Below are 16,194 nucleotides of genomic sequence, written 5' to 3'. Positions count from 1 at the left end.
CTGGTTTGTAGCACTTAAGGACATGAACTTGGAGTCACGCTGCCAGGGCCTGGAACTCCGCTCCGCCCTTAACTAGCGAGCGGCCTGGGCAAATGACTTCTCCCTCCTCCCTGTGCCTCGGTCTCCTCCTCTCTGCAATGGGGACAGCGCTCATGCTACCTGTGTCGCAGACCTGTGGTGACAATAAACCGAGTTAAGCGAAGTGAAACACGTGGTGCTTCGCAAACACTCATCCGGGTACGGACCGCGGGCACCCGCGACGCGGCGCTCCTGAGAACAAGCAGGGGCAGGCGAGGCGCGCCCGGCTCTACGGCGTCTACGCGCGTCTACGCGGGGTCTGCGCGGGGCCCCGGGCGGGGCGGGGCGGGGCGGGGCGGGCGCGCTGCAGCCCCTCTGGGCCCACCTGCATGACGCCTCCCCAAGCAACATGCCTCGTAATTGGCGCCTCGGCCCAGCCGTCCGCCGGGCGTGCACGCGGGGCGGGGCCGCGAACCCCCGCGGGCCGCCCACGCCCCGGCCGCCGCGCCCCGGCTGCCCGCGCTCGGGTGCGAACCTGCTTCGACGTGCGTGTCATGGCTTAAAAATAGCGGCTGATCCGTCAGCCGGTGTCGCGGCGGCGGCGGCGGCGGCAGCGGGCGGGGGCGGCGGCGGCGGCGGCGGCGGGAGGAGAGTCATGGCCGCGGGGCCCGCGGCGCCTGCGATCGGCCTCCGGGACTGAGACCCCGGCCGCGCCCGCACCGAGGTACGGGGCTCGGGGAGCGCGGGCGCTGGGGCCGCGGGGCGCCGCCCCCGGGGGGGAGGGGGAGGGGGAGGGGGGCCCGCGGGGGGGGGTCCCCGGGGAGAGGGGAGGCGCCGGGCGGGGCGCGGAGCGAGCTGAGCCCCCGGGACCCCCCGCACCCCCGCACCCCCCGCACCCCCGCACCCCCCGCACCCTCAGCGCCGCGGCGACAGCCATGAACCTGTTACAGCCGCCCCGGGCGGGGAGGGGGAGGGGGAGGGGAGGGAGGGCGGCCGGCGGGGGGGGGCGGTGTTGGGGAGCCTGGTCGCGGCGGGTGGGACTGCAGGGGGGTGCCCGGGGGCGGAGTGGGGCTGGCTCCTCCAGCCCCGGGGGGACAGAGCCTCGCCGAGCTCCTCCCCACACCTGGGTCCCTTCCCGCTCCCTTTCTACCGCTCCCATCACACGGGCAGCAGAACCTATTTCGAGAAACCGCTGTTTGGGAATAAAGTGACGATGGTGTCTTTAGGCCCCGAGGAAAACAAGGCAGATGATGATGATGGTGGTGGTGGCGGCGATGGTGGCCATGGTGGCTGTAGTGCTGTGTGTCTGTGCTCCTTCTGCCCCAGCCTTTGCAAAAATCTCCCTGAACACCCTGCGATCCAGGCTCCCCTTAGCAGGCCTGATCCTAATGCCCCTGCTCCCTGACACCGGTACAAGCATGGTGTCCCCTGGTCTGGGGGAAAGGAGAGCCCGGACCCTGGCTCACAGCGAGGGGTGGGTGGCAGAGTGTGTGCAGGTCAAAGATGGCCTCTGGCTACTAGACTTTTGGTTGAGGTGCCTGGGGCAGAAGACCAGGAAGGGAGTGGAAGGGGAATCCTTGGGACCAGCCCATCCTGGTCGTGGGAGGGGGAGAGAAGAAGGAGAGAGGGACTCTTGCCATAGTGGGCTCTCTGCCTGAAGGACCCAGGACACGTCTCACAGGCTGGCACCTCCCAGCTGTGCAGCTCTGCCCAGGCTCCCACTATCAGAAGGGCCAGCTGTCCCCGGACAGTCGGAGGCACGCACACCCGCTACCCTCACTGCCAACCCCATGCCCTGCATAGGCTCACTGGACTCCAACGGTAAGACAGATGGCAATTTCAGCCTCTGAGCCCCTGGGCCTGGCAGGACCCCTCATCCTTTCCTTTCCTTGGACCCCAGCCTCCGCCTCTCCCCCACACACCCAGACACATTAGTCCAGCCCTGCTTGACTCAGAAATCCTCACATTGGAGATGAGATTTGATCAATAATTTCTGTGTGCTGATGAAAGGAGAGTGGTTTGGCTGTTGTGCATATAGATTGGTACCTTCTTCCACTAGTGTGTGCATTCGGCAAGTATTTTTCAAAAACTTACGCTTCATCTTTATTGCTATGCCCCACTCACCTCAGCCCACAACATGCACTTCCCATAGTGGGCTCAACTCTAAGGCAGTGGTAGGGCAGGAAGGGTTAAAGCAGCCCATGTCTCTGTCGCTGAGGACAGGCTTGGCATATGTCATGGCCCCAGCTGCTGTCTTCTTGCTAATTCTCCCTGGATGGATCCAGAGCCACCCCCCATTCCCATCCCAGCTCCCTGGGCTCTCTGCCTGTAGCCCCAGACAGATGAGACCCAGATTCAGGCTGGCAAGAGTTCCCGCAATGGGCACTGCCACCCAAATATCAAGTGTGTGTGTGTGTGTGTGTGTGTGTGTTTATGTATGTGTGTTGGGAGTGGGGGTGGAGTGGTGGAGCAGAAAGCCAGCAGCTGGGCAGCTCCTTCTCCCGTAAACAAGGACATGTGACTCCCACCTCCTTGCCTGGCTGAGCCAAAGAGCAGAGAGGAGCTGCTGCAGCTTGAAGGAAAGAGTAATTGTGGAGTCGCCCCCTGCTAGGGCCAGACTTAACCTTCCCTCCCTTGAGAAGCTTCTCCCCAGGGCCCAGCCCAGTTGGCAAGAAGGGAAGCAGCTGCTCTGGACCCACTCAGGTGTGTCTCCCTTCCATTCCTCCTCCAGCAACAGCTACCTGGAGACTAAGCCATCATCAGCGCAGCCACCCCTGCAGCTGGCACGGTTTCCAGCACCTCTACGATGTGCCCTGGTAACTGGCTCTGGGCCTCCATGACTTTTATGGCCCGCTTCTCCCGGAGCAGTTCAAGGTCTCCTGTTCGCACTAGAGGGGCCCTGGAAGAGATGCCAGCTGTTCAACATCCCTTCCTCAATGTCTTTGAGTTGGAGAGGCTCCTCTACACAGGCAAGACAGCCTGTAACCATGCCGATGAGGTCTGGCCAGGCCTCTACCTCGGAGACCAGTATGTACCTGGCAGCCCTGGGTCATGGCTGCGTGTGTGTGTGTGTGTGTGTGTGTGTGTACATGCAAGATAAAAGGAGAAGGGTGGCAGGCAGGCACTGAGTCGTGTTGTTGAATCCAGGTTGAGGATGGAGGGGCAGGGGTGCTTGGGCAGCTAGTGGAGGCTGCAGAGTTTGAGGGAGTTCGGGTGAGTTTGGGCAAGATTATCAATATACCCAACTCTGGACAGGAAGTCTCTGTTCAGGTAATAATGTCACTCACTTAGCAAAATTAATTATCGAGTGCCAGTGCCATGTGGCGGACATAATAGATGATGTCTCTGACCTTCCATCTCTTGTGCTGTGATGCTGAAAAAAGGCAGCCACTGGGAGCCAGGAAGTGGGTAGTAAGCCGAAGGGTTGACCAGGCAAAGCCACAGTGCGTGCAGAGGTTCTGCAGGATGGGGGCCATGGAGAGAAGAGCATCCAGAGAGGAGTTCTCTCACCTCTCTCTCTCTCAAGGGCTTTACAGTCTGCAAGGAGTTTTTCACATGCATTTTAGCTCTTAATCTTCACAACAGCCTTGTGAGGTAGGCCCCACTACCCCCAGGTTACAGATGGCAAAACTGAAGCGTGGAGAAGTTGTGACTGGCCCAAGGTCACACAGGTCATAAGTAGCAGGGCCAGGACTTGGAGGTTGAAGCTCAGGGCTCCTCGTACTTGAGGAGCTTGCACTGGACGGGGCGTTGGCCCCAAGGCAGCCAGGCTGCCCGAGAGGCGTCTGCGCCTAGGCTGACGAGCATGGGCCAGAGGAACACCTGAAGGTGACATCATGAAACAGGGTCAGTGTGAGCATGGGATAAACTGGGAGAATTGCCTCCTTCTGCAAAGCACAGGTCCGGTCAGTCCTTCCCACAGACCCAGTAAAATCCCGCTGCCTGGGAGGACTCTCAGTAGTTTATTATGGCTGTCGTCCGCCCACCCTATTAGTCTTCTCTTCCTCAACCAGAACGTCCCCAGCACCCTCCACCCTTGCTCACGGATGAGACTCCAGGTCGTTGCCCACCTTGGTTTCCCCTCTGGGTCATCAGTAAGTAAAGTGGAGGCATGAAGCCAATGACACTAGCTAGGTGGCAGACGGGGTGGAGACCTGGGCCTCTGGCCCCGGAGCCTAGATCCCCCACCCTCCCTCTGACCTCTCCTCGATGCAGGGACATAGCCAACAACCGCCGTGAGCTCCGCCGCCTGGGCATCACCCACGTCCTCAATGCCTCACACAGCAGGTGGCGGGGCACGCCCGAGGTCTACCAGGGGCTGGGCATCCGCTACCTGGGGGTCGAGGCCCACGACTCGCCAGCCTTTGACATGAGCATCCACTTCCAGACGGCTGCCGATTTCATCCACCGGGCGCTGAGCCAGCCAGGAGGTAGGAGGGGACAGCTAGGGGAAGAAAGGCGGGGGGGACAGGGATGATGGACATCGGGTTAGGGAAAAACCCGGGTGTTCAAGTATAGAGAGATTTGAATGACATGACACATGACAGGATGCTCAGGATATGAGAGTAAGGAAAGAAATATACCCGCAACTATTTGTAAAAGGCAGTGCATGAGAAGGAAAGGAAGTAATCCAAAGCGCTAACGGAACGGCAATGCTAAGGCACCTGGGAACTGTCATCGGACCCCCTCTCTGTGCTAGACTCAGTTTTACCTGAGTGACAAGTGTCGACCTGGACAGTGTCGACCCTTTGCAGGCTTCCGGACGCTGAGCCGCTGCATGTTGTCCATCCTCTCCTGTCTAGGCCTCCCAGGGATCCGCATACTGCCAACCCCTAGGGGCACCCCAGCCTGTCTCCGGGCACACCTGCTCACCTGTCTTCCTCCTCACATGGCCCCGTAGCCCTCTCCCTAGCTGCCTCCAACCCACAAAGCGTCCCACCGCTGCCTCGCGTGTCTGTCCCCCCAGGGAAGATCCTGGTGCACTGTGCCGTAGGAGTGAGCCGATCCGCCACACTGGTCCTGGCCTACCTCATGCTCTACCACCACCTCACCCTCGTGGAGGCCATCAAGAAAGTCAAGGACCACCGAGGCATCATCCCCAACCGGGGCTTCCTGAGGCAGCTCCTGGCCCTGGACCGCAGGCTGCGGCAGGGTCTGGAGGCCTGAGGGCGGAGGAAGGCGCTCAGGCCAGGTGCACCTGTCCCTGGCTCCCGGCTGCAGAGAGGAGGCCCAGAGGTCCCATCCTCTCCTGTGGGCAGGGGAGCAAGAGGGCTGCGGCTCCCACCGCTGTTGCTGTTGGTCGGGAGGGGATGGGGAGTGAGGTTGGGCAGTGTGCTGGGCACCCAGGGAGGAGCTGACCAGGAAAGGAAGCTGCCAAGCTGTAGGTAGATTCAGACACCCTGGGTTCCAGCCAGGCTGCCCCCGTGACCCTGAGCCCCCTCCCCCGCCCATTGTGCCCAAGTGTTCCCCTCGCTTACTTATCAAAACAAAAATGCCATCTCTGTCCTGTGCCTGTGCGGGGAGTCAGGGATGCTGCAAGCACGAACGTGATGGTGGAGATATGTGTGTCGATGGTGGTGGAGAGACAGACGGTAAAGAGAGAGTGTGAAAAGCTGTGAAACCAGAGGAGACACTCACACAGACTTGTTACTCCAAGCGCGGGAAGAGGAGGTGTGGGAGGATTGGCGCTGTGCCCGCGGGCGCTGGTCGCGGCCAGAAGCTGCAGAGGTGCAGGCCTGGGAGTCTAGATGCTTGCTAGCTTCCTGGCTGCAGGTGTCTTGGGGGGAAATAAAGATGCTGGACAAGACAAGATCCTGGTGAAGTCGTTGACAGCTTGTAGGGCCTTCCCCACCTGCCTCCTGGAAACCCCCAGCTTTCTGGGGGCTTTTCAGCAACAGTTCCTGACTCCCTCCTAGTGGTCATAAACCTCCCTAGTTGTCAGGGGGCCGGCGCTTCTTTCTCTCAAGTTCACTTTCACTCCTGGCCACCAGCGCAGTCTTGGTGTGTTATTTCCCGCTGTGTCCACGCGGGGACAGCAGAGGACCAGAAACACCAGGCATGCAGCCGCTTCGTGGAGCTGCTGGGAAGGCACAGCCTCCATCTGCCAAGCTTAAAATAGATCTGTGTTCCCAAGCTCAGGTGTGGAAGAAAGACAGCTTTATTTTCAAGAAATTTGCCAACTTCTATGTCAAGTCCCCATCGTGATGGGCTAGCCGAATATTAATCTTAAATCAACCCCAGCCCTAAATCCTATATTCAGGGGTCTGGACTTTGCCTGGTACCCAGAAGTTGGAGGAAAAAGAAAGAGAGGTGATGTAATTGCTTCCTCTTGTAATCTTTCCAGGTTTGCCTCATTAGAATGTAATGCAGTCTCCTTAGTCAACTTAGTGAAAATTTAGACTCACTAACCAGAGAGAACCATCTTGGTTTTTCTGTTATCCCAGCTGGGAAGTGCCAGCCACCACATCCCTCCTTTTTTTTAAAAAAAAAAAAGAAAAAGAAAAAGACATGTTCCTAGAATGGAAAATCTGCATGACTAGGAGTAGGGGACAGAAGAGAATGTGGAAACTACAGGGAAAAGAAGTCACTTAATATACCTAAAGAGTGTATCTTACCCCAAAGTATAGAAACTCAGAATCTCAAAGCTGGAAGGTGCCTTCGTAGATGATCCATTTCCACCCTCCAACAAGGCATAAATAAATCAGCTTTTTTAAATACCTTTGATGCTGTTCATCAAGCACCTCCTTGGACACCGTTGATGGTAAGGAACCAGTACATAACGTCCATACTATTTTACCAGCTCTGAATATGAGAAAGCTCTAATACCACGCATGCATCATGCAGTCTGGTTACAGTAGTAGCGACATGAGGCCAAAAGATGCGCCAGCCTGGGCTCCCTGGCTATTAGGGCCTTCGGGTAAGTCACTTGGCAAACCCTTCTCCACCTGTCAGGTGCGATAGTCCTGTCTGCTTCCCCAGTGTTGCACTGGGCATTTAATCAGACATGCAAGTATGAGGCTCAGAGCACAGGCAGTATTTAGTAAGTGTTCTTTCTCTTGCTCCATGCCTCCCCTGGTTTGAAGCCAGCTTCTCCTGGCTCTTGTGCGTCCTCTTACTTTCCGCCTAGCAGCTCTGATTGTCTCCAAGAGTCTGAGTTTGTCATGTTTCAAGTTTCCCCCTCAGCCTTGCCAATAGAGGCGTCTCTTTCTGTTTGTGGCAACCAGCACTGGTCTCGGTGCTTCAAGCTAGACCGGCAAAATCTAGTAGCCAGGACCTTAAATTTCTATTACTGTTGAGGGTCAAATTTATCTAAGGGGTAGAATGAGGCCGTCATTAGAAATGTGGATTCTAATTAAAATGCATCGATTCCCTATCAGAACCATGGGCAGGAGGATTTAAGAATAAGATCAAATAACCCAGAAGTAACTCAGGCTTTAGACAGACAGACAGACCCTAAGCATGACCTGACCAGTACAGAGTACCCCGTGGACCTGGCACCACCTTTGTTCCAGTCCAGTACATATATCTGTCACTATTGATGTAACCTGAAGCATCTTCTAACTTCTAGTCGAGAAGTATAGCAACTAAAGAATATTTGGCCAAAGATTATCTTCACAGAGCAGGTGAGTGTGAGCCCCAGGTTGGGTGGAGATATTGCTTAAATAAATTAAAATACAGCTGTATGAATGCAGGCTGAATGTGCCTCAAGTAAATCCCCTAGAACTGTTTCAAGCTGAGTCACTTGAGAATTTATTTCTAACTTCTAGTCAGGAAGTACAGCGACTAAAGTATATTTGGCCAAAGATTATCCTCTCGGAGCAGGTTACATATTTGTATTATTTAACAAAGCCATGTGATGGCTGTGCTGAGGCAGTCTTTTGCCTCTATAGATATTAAGATATCAACCCATTTAATCCTCATGAAAACCCTGTGAAAGATGTCATTGGCATCTCTTGACAGGGAAGCTGAGGCGAAAGAACTTTCCCCAGGACACAGAGGTGGCCAGTGGAAGGATTCAGACCCGGTGCTCTGGCTTCAGAGCCCGAGTAGAATCACCCTGCGGCTATGCCTTTCGTCCCTAACTCCACCATTTCACATTATAAGTGTGCCTGTGTGTGTGTGTGTGTGTGTGTGTGTGTGTGTTCCAGGGAGAGATGAGGGCGTGCCTCACAGCCTGGTCATTACACAGATAGAATCAATGCTGTCCTCCCAAGGGGCTGGGGGTGACAGCTGTCACAGGCTGATCTTCCTCCCACCTGCCAAAACCAATGTTCAAAGTCCAGTCTCTCTTCCTCTTCTTGGGGGCAGTTGACCGCTTGAACCTAAGCAAAGGACAGGAATAAATGAGCTCTTGTCAGATGCAGCCTGTGCTTTCAGCCGGCTGGGCCCGGCCCCTCAGGGGCTGTGGCCCGCGTCAGTCTTGTCATTCTGTCCTGCTCCTGCCCCTGCCGCCTCCAGCCCTGGCCTGCGTGATGTTGACTCAAACCTTTGTGGCAAGACGGGGAGCTTTTGCTGCCTCTGGGGAGAGGGAGGAATGTTTGTCCGGTCCCTCACCCTGGAACTAATCCCAGCTGAGAAGCTCCACGGGGAGAGGCGCTAAGGGAGAGCGGCTGCTTCTGAGCCAGGAGGCAGCAGATGGAAGGAACCAGAGAGGCAGCTGGGCATTAACATTGGCTGGAGAGGGCCAGGCCTGGCTGCACAGAACGGCCCTGCTGGAATAATGGCTTGCAGAGAGGACAGCTTACGGGGAGAGTGAGACTGGTTATAAAGAAAGATAGGGGTACCTGGGTGGCTCCATGGTTGAGCATCCCCCTTTGGCTCAAGGTGTGATCTTGGGGTCCTGGGATCGAGTCCCACATCGGGCTCCATGCATGGAGCCTGCTTCTCCCTCTGCCTGTGTCTCTCTGTGTGTCTCTCATGAATAAATAAATAAAATCTTAGAAAGAAAGAAAAAGAAAGAAAGAAAGAAAGAAAAAGAAAAAAAAGAAAAGAAAAGAAGAAAATATTATCCCAAACTCCTAGTTACCAGAGGGGAGGGAGGTGGCGGGATGAGTGAAATAGGTGAAGGAGACTAAGAATGCACTTGTCCTGATGTATAGAATTGTTGGATCACTCTATTGTACACCTGCAACTAATATAACACTATATGTGGAATTGACATTTAAAAAATAATAATAAAGAAAACAAGAAAGAAACAGAAAAGAAAGTTCCTGTTTATCTTAGGTTTCTCTCCCCTGAGCTTTTTTTTTTTTTGAAGGAGCCAAAGATCCAAAAGTTTAGGGAAGAGTCCTGTTCATACCCTAATCCCTGGAGCCTGGGAAAATGTTATGTCATGTAGCAAAAGGGATTTTGCAGAGGTGATGAAACTACAACTTTGTAGGGTGCCTGGCCGGCTCTATTGGCGGAGCATGCAACTCTTGATCTTGGGCTTATGAGTTTGAGCCCCACATCGGGTGGAGGCATTGCTTAGATATATTAAAAAAAAAAAAAAAAACCCGTTTTAAAGTTTGTACTTGCATGGGGAAATAACACTGGATTCTCTGGTGGGCCCAATTACATGAACCCTGAAAAGCAGAGAAACTTTTCCCACTATGATGAGAGATTTGATGTGAGGGCTGAGCCCCATGGTTGGCTTAGAAGACAGGGAAGGGGGCCATGAATGAGAAAAGCAATGCCGGTGGCTTCTAGAAGCAGGGAAGAAGCAAGAAAATGAATTATCCCCTCTTCCTCCAGCCCTGCTGACAGGGCTTGATTTTGGCCCCTGATCGTGTCCGACTTCTGATCTACAAAACTGTAAGATAAATAAATTCAGTGTTTAAGCCATTCGGTCTGTGTTGATTTGTTACAACTGCAATGGGAAACGAGTACAAGCCCCTGGACGCTCCGTAAAGACCTTTCCCTGTGTACATCTAGCCACTGGCTTAGAATGCGGAGACTAATCTCCAACAGGGTTGTTTTTGTTTTTTGTTTTTTGTTTTTGTTTGTTTGTTTTTTGTTTTTCACTGGGAGCTGGTGACACGCTGCAGAGGGAGAAAGACTCACTCGGGAAGGGCTGTCGTCGAGGGCCAGCAAAGCGGCAGCCCGAGGGTGAATCTACCAGCAGAGGGTGTTCCGTGTTGTACGCAGCGTGTCAATGCCTGGGAAATGTTCCACAAAATTTTAATTTCTAGTTTCTCTTACAAAGTTGAAAGGGACAGTGAGCCTACGTCTCCACCAGCCCATTATTACCCATCACCGTGTAGGTTCTTACACTGGGCCTGCTTCACTCCGTAAGATCATCTGCCAACAGCCCCTGTGGTAAGACCAACCCCACGGTGGCCTAACATCTCACCCAGAAATATAAGCTGTTCCTTATCCTAAGAAGCCCAGAGGGGTCCACATGCCTCATTTTTTCCCCAACCCCCACCTCAACCCCAGCCGTTCTTGGAATGTTCTGTTTGTGGGCAGTGGTCACTAGCCTTCGACATGGCCTGCGATTGTTCCCTTGATTTGGCGGATGCTTAAGCCCCTCTGCCCGATTCTTGTTTAGCATCAAGAGGAGGTGGCGAGCACAGCCAGTCTCTCTGGAAGAAATTTTGGAAGCCCGTGGAAACAAGTGGAGAGTGACCTCAGCAAGCAGGGAGAGGAATGTTTTCAGCCAGCCATGTTCTGAAAGTCTGCAGACTGAAAGAAAGGAACTCTCTTCCTTCCCCCCAGGTGGCTTTCCCTGAGGCAGTTGGTATTTTGGAGAATGGTGAGATTAATTTGGGGAGGGTCCAATCAGAGGGGAGAGGGCTCTCCCTGCTGGTCTCGGGAACTGGATCAGGGCTGGGCAAGTCCACACCCACCACTTATAACCTTGACAGAACCTGGGCTCCCAGTCGAGGCCATGGCAGCCCAGAAGAGGACAAGGCCAGAGGGGTAGTAGAAATATTAACCCGGGAGGAAGACAGAGTCCGCTTCAACAATCTCCACATCCCCACCTGTGGGACCAAACACAAGGCTACGTTGTCCTGGCAACTTAGAATGCTCCTTCCTAGCTCTGAGGCACGTTGGCCCCTGGCCCTGGGATGGGAGGACCCTCGTTTGCATTAGGAGAAAGGAGAGAGATGTCATAAAGTCAGGAAAGGAGTCAAAGAAGTGAGGAGAGGCCAGATGCCCAGAGCAAAGGCTCTTTTAGTGTCCTCTGCCAACAAATGCAGGTACAGCAAACTCCCAGCTGCCAAGCAAGACAAGGCTGTGATCCAGCCCAGCTCAGGACACACAGGTGAATGATCACAACCTCAAAAATACCAGAACTGGAAGGAATCCAGGAGCACTTCTCACTCGGTGATTTTCTGACTGTGCCTCACACAGTCCTCGGATTTCAAATAGCTTTTCACGGGGCCACCCATGTGGAGCAAGTACAGGGAGAGACACCCCTTGGTGATTCAAACAGAGCGGATCTGTTTTTATTTCTTTTATGGATGCAGCTTTTGTTTTAAAATATTGTTTCATAGAAAGATTCTGCTCGGGGCACCTGGGCGGCTCAGTCTGTTAGGTGTGACCTGAGCCTGACCTTTGGCTCAAATAACGATCCAAGGGTCTTGGGATGGAGCCTCACGTGCTCAGGCTCCCTGCTTGGTGGGGAGTCTGCTTCTCCCTCTCCCCTGCTTGTGCTCCCTCCCTCTCCAATAAATAAATAAAATCTGTAAGCATAATAAAATAAAAAGATTCTGCTCCAAAAAAAAGGTTTGGAATCTACCAATCTTGTCTGATTCTTCGCCTCTTAAATGAGGAGAGGAAACTAACTGGAAGTTTCAGGGAAGGCACCAACACCAGGACTCGGGGGGGGGGGGAAAACACTCATCATCCACTAGATTCCATTCCATTCTACACTTCTTCCTGTTGCTAATAGAACCACCCTGAGCTTCAACAGGACTCATGACCATCCACCTGGAGACTCCATTTCCCAGCCTCCTTTGCAGGTAGGTAGAACCATGAGACTAAGTTCTCACCAATGGAACAAGAGTAATGTTCTATTTTTTACACAGAAGATACTGTCCCCCCCACCCTCAACTCTTTCATACGCTCCCTTGGGGTTGAAACATAAGATATGTAACTAGAAAGCCAGCTTCTGATGGATGGATGAAAAGGAACACATCTCAGGATGAGGCCAAGTAGCAAGAGAGAAGAACCCGGGTCTCCAGATGACTTTGGGAAGCAGTGCTTCCTCCATGCCTTCCACCTCCTTTTCTTGGAATATTTACAAGACAGAAATAAACTAGATTTTTTTTTGAGCCTCTGCATTTTTATGTCTCTTTGGTACAATAGCTGTATTATTTAACTATTGCTAAACAGCACATTACCCCAAAACTCAGTAGCTTAAAACAACAAAAATTTATTGTCTCATAGTTTCTGTGGGTCAGGAATTCGATGTGAATTAACTGTGTGGTTTTTTGTCTCAGGGTTTCTCGTGTGGTTGCAGCCAGGGTGTTGGCAGGCGCTGCAGTCATCCGAGGTTTGACCAAAGCAAAAGTATCTCCTTCCAGCTCATTCACATGGCTGTTAACAGAGACCTCCAGAGACCTCCCTGTTAACAGAGACCTTCCTCACCACATGGCTTTTCCGTAGGTGTGTGCCTCTGAAGGAAACTGCTGTGCATTTTTATGACCCAGTGTCCAAGGTCAAGAGTTATCACCTCTGTTTCATTCTACTTGTTAGAAGGTCCACAAGCCCAGTGCAATCTCCAGGGAATAGGAACCAGGCTCCACCTCTTCAGGAGAGGAGTATCAATTTGTAGACATGTTTTCAAAACCACCCCAGTAATCCAGCCCACATCCTAATTAATACACTAGATATACTGGCCCTTTGGTCTAGTGCTGCTTCTGAGCCATGATACTTCATGATGCAGTTTGACGATAATACAAATGAACATTCACTGGGGGCTTTTTTTTTTTTTATCCTGTCACATGCCAAGCATCATCACACAGTATACCTCATATGATCCTCTGTGGTAGATTCTACGACTCGCCCTAATTCTCCAGGTAAGGAAACGGACGTTTAGCAGAGTCAATACCAGGCCAGGTTCCAGAGCCTTCACTCTTAACCATTGTACCAGTGTTGAGGAAAGGGCATGTTTGGTGGAGAGAGACGTGAATTTGGTTGGAAATTTGTTATTAACATTTAAGAGTTCTGTGATTTTTCCTAAGACTTTACCTTCTTGGGCTTCCATTTTGTCCCATAGGCAAGTAGAAAACAATCGTACGTGGAGGTGAAGAATACAGGAAAATACAAGAAGCACTGGGCACAGAACTTGGCATGTAGTGGGTGGTCAGTCAGAGGTGTCACTCGTCTCCCAACTACTTTATTATCTCATCTCCACTCATGCAGGAGATGGTTCAGTTGTGGCCTAGAGCACTGGCTTCATTCCAGAAATCCAGAGACACAGCAGGATTATGTATAATTCCTGGGAAAAACAGGACCCTAAACTCACTAGCTTCTGTTTCCTTCCAGCCTCCTTTGATACTTAAGAACATCAGAGGGGCCCCAGGGTGGCTCATGTGGTTAAGTGTCTGACTCTTGATTTTGGCTTAGGTCATGATCTCAGGGTGATCTCAGGGTCTTGAGATCAAGCCCCATGACAGGCTCCACGCTGAGAATTTCTGCTTGAGATTTTCTCTCTTCCTCTCCTTCTGCCCCTCCCCAACTCTAATAAAAAGAGAGAGAGAGAAAGAGAGAGAATCAAGGAATGTTTACAAGATACTTAAGAATGAAACCCTGGCATCATCCCAGAATGGACCCAGCCTATGGGGAGAGAAAAGAAGATTTGTCTCTTCAGTCATACCAATGGCTTTTTCTCCTATTGGATTTCCCATCTGAGTCAGAAGCTGAGGGATGAGGTGAGGAAATTGCTGCTTCACTTTCCTGGGGAACCAAGGAAATTATGAATACATTTCATCAAGAGTCGTATCAATCTCTGAAGAGCATCCTGGTACTGAGACATCTAGGGTATCTAGACAGAGGAAGGCCAGCTCTTTTAAGAATAGAATGAGTGAAGGACCTCATTTGCCCAATGAACATCTCTCAACTCCTTCAAAGAATCACATGATCCTCCATGCAAACTTCTCTTAAGAAATAAAACATTTTGGAAAAATGTTGTGACAATTTAATTTTGAAGTATGGTATATTTAGTTGGGCTTAATTATCAGGTTTTTTTAAAGGATTTTATTTTTATTTATTTATTTGAGAGCTGGGGGAGGGGTAGAGGAAGAGGCAGAGAATGCCAAGCAAACTTCTCACTGAGCTTGGAGCCCAATGTGGGGTTTGATCTCCCCCCTTCTCATGATCCTTGACCTGAGCCAAAATCACGAGTCAGACACCCAACTGACTGAGCCACCCAGGTGCCCTTTCACAATCACTTTCTAATTATCACCATGGTTAGCATTCTCTTCCATATCTTAGGGCTGGACTTGGAGGATCATAGGAGACTCCTGGGCAGCCCGGTGGCTCAGCAGGTTAGCGCCGCCTTCAGCCCAGGGCATGATCCTGGAGACCCAGGATGGACTCCCACATCAGGCTCCCTACAGGGAGCCCACTCCTCCCTCTGCCTGTGTCTCAGCCTCTCTCTCTCTCTCTCTCTCTCTCTCTCTCTCTCTCTCTCTCTCCCTCTGTGTGTGTGTCTCATGAATAAATAAATAAAATCTAAAAAAAAAAAAAAAAGAAGAAGAAGACAGACTTACCGATGGTAAAATGGGATCATCAATTCTCCTGGTCCCATGCTCCTCCACAGATTTACCTGTCTCTCCAGAAAGTGGTTCTCTAGTGCTTGCAAGGGCCTTAAAATGAGGAGGGTCCTGGGGTGTCTAAGAGAATGTTAGGGTAGGGTTGTACTAATGAAGAGAACCCCTGACTCCTTAGAAGTTTTCCTGGAGTCTTGGTATTACCTTTCCCTCTTTCTATGGAAGATTTAGAAACACAATTCTACTTCAGATTTCTCAAGTAACTTTGAATATATAATCCATCATCTTTACGGTTCTGTCTTCCTGACTCACAAGAGGCTGGGGCTCTGAATTATCATCTGGATGAGGGAGCGGGGGTAAGTTACCTAAATTGTATTGACGCAATGTGGGAAATCAGCTTGTCTTTGGTAAGATCTTTGGTCTAGGAAATGCTGAGAGACCCTACCAATCTTTTCAAGGATGCACAAGACCAAAGCCCTTGGGCCTGCATCTCTTCCAATCTAAGCCATCATCTGAGGCCCACCACTGTGCCTCTGAATGGCCAGGAAGGATGAGGCTGAGGGACTGAGAAGGGAGGCATTGGGCTTGCCAAATTACAGTCCTTTAAAGTGCCTGAGGAGAGCTTACAGATGTTTAAAATATCAGGCTTAGGAAATAAATTGTTATAGAACATTCTGTCTGATGACTGAATTCATGGTCCTTGTAGGTGTGACCGGAGATGTTCACTGTCCTGATTGACCAGCTCTATTCCCATGAGAACTCCTGCTGTTCCTACCCTCAAGGTATCTTCCCACCTTGGGGCTCTCTTTAGTTTAAGGAAGATGGAAGAGAGGAAAGATTTCTCACTTCTGTCAATTTTTCCTTCAAAGTTGGAAATTTTGTGCCCTTAGAGGCATCTAGCGCCCAGCAGGAACTTAATGCAATCAGGCTCACCTACCAACACCTTTTCCCTTGAGTCAATGTATAGAAAGCATTATTGCATAATAATTATACCCAAGTTTAGGGATCTCTGGGTGGCACAGCGGTTTAGCGCCTGCCTTTGGCCCAGGGCACGATCCTGGAGACCCGGGATCAAATCCCACGTCGGGCTCCAGGTGCATGGAGCCTGCTTCTCCCTCTGCCTGTGTCTCTGCCTCTCTCTCTGTGTGACTACTGTAAATAAATAAAAATTTTTAAAAAAATAATTATACCCATGTTTAAATCCTCAACACTGTTCCTAGAACGTGGTTTAAGAAATGTATGGTAATTTATACACATGCACACACATACATCTATTCTTAAAATTATTGAACCAAACACTTAGAACCACAAAAGCGGCTCGTGTCCTTAAAAAATTTCTTCTAAGGAAGGCTCATGAAAGGTTCAAACTTAGGAAATCACGGAATTATCCTTATAATCTCATGATATACTACAAAGTACACGAAGTGTTGAAAGAGATGCAGAGATGGGGATGATGACAATGGTGAGCCACAGAAGA

The 16,194-nt window shown here is 51.5% G+C and overlaps 1 protein-coding gene across 2 annotated transcripts; it reads left to right on the top strand.

The window, feature by feature from the left end:
* The first annotated feature begins 502 nt into the window (after positions 1–502).
* DUSP26 (dual specificity phosphatase 26) lies at positions 503–6,497 on the top strand. 2 transcript variants are annotated; one of them, XM_041753378.1, is made up of 4 exons: positions 503–742; positions 2,750–3,045; positions 4,234–4,448; positions 4,821–4,969. In XM_041753378.1, the coding sequence occupies exons 2-4, from the start codon at positions 2,825–2,827 to the stop codon at positions 4,916–4,918; spliced, it is 534 nt and encodes a 177-aa protein (XP_041609312.1). In that variant the 5' UTR covers positions 503–742; positions 2,750–2,824; the 3' UTR covers positions 4,919–4,969. The 2 variants fall into 2 exon arrangements, with proteins under 2 accessions (XP_041609312.1, XP_041609311.1); XM_041753377.1 differs by lacking the exon at positions 4,821–4,969 and adding an exon at positions 4,985–6,497 and having other exon boundaries at positions 506–742.
* Positions 6,498–16,194: the final 9,697 nt, after the last annotated feature.

The sequence above is a fragment of the Vulpes lagopus genome, chromosome 4 (assembly GCF_018345385.1).
Source record: "Vulpes lagopus strain Blue_001 chromosome 4, ASM1834538v1, whole genome shotgun sequence".
NCBI classification, from domain to species: domain Eukaryota; kingdom Metazoa; phylum Chordata; class Mammalia; order Carnivora; family Canidae; genus Vulpes; species Vulpes lagopus.
This window is presented reverse-complemented; position numbering and strand designations above follow the sequence as displayed.